The sequence below is a fragment of the Zosterops lateralis genome, assembly GCF_965231275.1.
Source record: "Zosterops lateralis genome assembly, chromosome: 9".
Classification (NCBI taxonomy): domain Eukaryota; kingdom Metazoa; phylum Chordata; class Aves; order Passeriformes; family Zosteropidae; genus Zosterops; species Zosterops lateralis.
The window spans coordinates 29,468,051-29,470,431 of NC_139769.1; the positions used below are offsets into that span (position 1 = coordinate 29,468,051).

General features: G+C 46.5%; 1 protein-coding gene across 2 annotated transcripts; it reads right to left on the reverse strand.

Moving 5' to 3' along the window:
- Positions 1-629: 629 nt before the first annotated feature.
- METTL18 (methyltransferase 18, RPL3 N3(tau)-histidine) lies at positions 630-2,320 on the reverse strand (the record flags this gene model as incomplete). Of its 2 annotated transcripts, none has more annotated exons than XM_083867312.1 (2): positions 2,259-2,320; positions 630-1,799 (listed from the first exon to the last, which is right to left on the reverse strand). In XM_083867312.1, exon 2 carries the CDS (start codon positions 1,680-1,682, stop codon positions 630-632), a length of 1,053 nt encoding a protein of 350 aa, XP_083723438.1. In that variant the 5' UTR covers positions 1,683-1,799; positions 2,259-2,320. The 2 variants fall into 2 exon arrangements, with proteins under 2 accessions (XP_083723438.1, XP_083723439.1); XM_083867313.1 differs by lacking the exon at positions 2,259-2,320 and adding an exon at positions 1,880-2,024.
- Between the last annotated feature and the right edge of the window lie 61 nt (positions 2,321-2,381).

Here is a 2,381-nt window from a genome sequence, read left to right on the forward strand (position 1 = left end):
AATTTTCTTAGCCTATGACAGAATCTGAATGTGAAAATTTACAGACCCTCAGCAATAGTTAATATTGCTACATTCTTTAAAAGGCTTGAGTAAGTTGTGTGTGCATTACACATGGAAATATTACATGGACTTCTGAGATACCCAGCAGGGTAAAACAGGGCTGATAAATACAATCACATCCCCCTCTGCTGGCAAAGCAGCAGAGCTCAGGGCTGTGTGGTCCCTGCCGGAATCTGGCTGCAGTTTGGCTGCCCAACCCTCAAGGAGAGCCTGTTGCACTAAGTTTGCATGCTAAATTTATCTCATTCAGCCACAATATGTCATGTATGTCATTCCTGTGACATACAGTTCTGATGCTGATAGAGAATGTGAAAGCCTGGCTGCAGACAATGACTTGCTAAATCTTTATATATAAATTGATTTTTCCTAAACAGATGCTGCTTTAAGCAGAACTCTATGCAAAGTCAACATCAGAAAAGTCCCTTACTTCTGGTCAGACACCAGAACTTGTCAAACATTTCAACAACTACCCTCCTTAATTTGTTAAACCAGAATAACAGAGGAAAAAGTAACAAGACATGAGTATTAAAACATTTTTGAGTTATTTTTGGAAGACTAGTAGTTTAATTTTAACAGGAATTTTTAAAGGTAATTTCTATAATGCATCGCTGCAGACCCTGATCAATTGTTTTAACCAGACTGGTTCTAAACACGTTTTTCTCTTCAATGAATTTCTCAAAGAGATAGATACCACCACCAACTCCAAAATAATGCACTTTGCTTGCCAAATACACACGGCCATTTCTGTCCAAGAGCTGAGCCAGTGTCTCATGCAGAGCACTGTAGTAGTCAGGATTGTAGATGGTCTCAGAGGTGAGAATTATATCGTACTTTGAACAGGGTTCATTGCTGCTTAACAGGAGCTGGCTGACTTGAGACCACTCTCCAGAAAAAAACCTGCACCTGTTGAGCACATCAGGTGAGCCCTCTGCTTTCCTGGGCCTCTTTGAAGGAGGCTTGCTGGCTTTTCTGTCCTTCCCACTGCCCATCCTCCTGCCTTTACTGGTGCAGTTAGCCACCACGTTGGGCAAAGTTATCTCATCAATCACTGTGCTGTTGTAGTCCTGAAAATGGACTCTGGCAGCTTCACCTCGTAAAGCAACAATTCCCAGCAATCCAGCCCCACAGCCAAGATCCAACACAGTCTTGTTGGTAAACTCTATTTCAGCCTCGGAAAAGTAGTCCATGAGATCAAAGGTGCATTCCCAGATTTTCAGCCCTCCTTCGTAGACTCCTGGGATGAGATCAGTGTGAGAAGAAATGCTTTTGGACACGATACCTTCGCTGTCAGCGTCACCTGAACATGTCCTTTCCACTACAGACAGCTTTACATAAGACAGGCCCAATACTGTTTCCATGACTTTATTTTCCAATACTTTGTTGAGATCTTTGGGAATGTTGTGCTCCTTGGCAGCTTTCACACAGAGGTTTTTCTTCAAAGCTGCCTCATCCTGGTGCTCTGAAGCAGCCAGCTTTGGGCTGGAGTCTGCTGCAGGATCAGCAGTTTCCCTGCTCTTTTCTCTGGATTCCTGCTTGTCTTTTGGAGAGCACAGCAGTAAGAAGTCAGTATCTGCTTCACTGTTCTCATTTTCATCAACAGCAAAATTAAATCGAAAATCCATTTTCAAGAATAGCAGTTTAAAAAAAAGCTTAATTTATTGCAGCCAGCTTTTATGTAGGTATTGCTGCAGGACAGAGTATTTCACTGGTGCAATATCAGATGTTTTGCCAAGAGCCAGCTAGAAATAAGAGTAAATAGCTTTAAGTATCATTAATATCAACGCAAACCGTCTAATTGTAGCATCCTGATTTCCATTACCAGGCTCCGCCGGGATGTCGTGGGGTCCCCCTCTCTGGAAACATTCCAAATCCACCTGGACGCGTCGCTGTGTTACCAGCTCTGGGTGACGCTGCCTTGGCAGGGGGATTGGACCGGATGAACTCCAGAGCTCCCTTCCAACCCTAACTATTCTGTAATTTTAAAAACCCGCTCTCTAACCACTTAAGTTTATTAAAACACAGCGTCACCGGTGACCCCATCTCACATACCACACGTACAGGCAAGGGACTTAGGACGCTGCCAGCTCCGCTAAAACCCGCGTTTCAGACTCAGCGTTTCAAGGCGCGCACACCTAGCCCGCGGAGCGGCCCCGGGCGCGTTTCCCATCCCATTTTCCCTGCCCCGAGCCCGCACTCACCGCGGCCGCCGCTCCCGGCCGGTCCCGCTTCTCCCACGTGGAGCCGCTTCCGCTTCCTCGGGCGCAGGGCCTTGTGGGAGCGCGCGGCCCCTTTCCCGCCGCCGGCCCGCGCTGAGGGGAGCG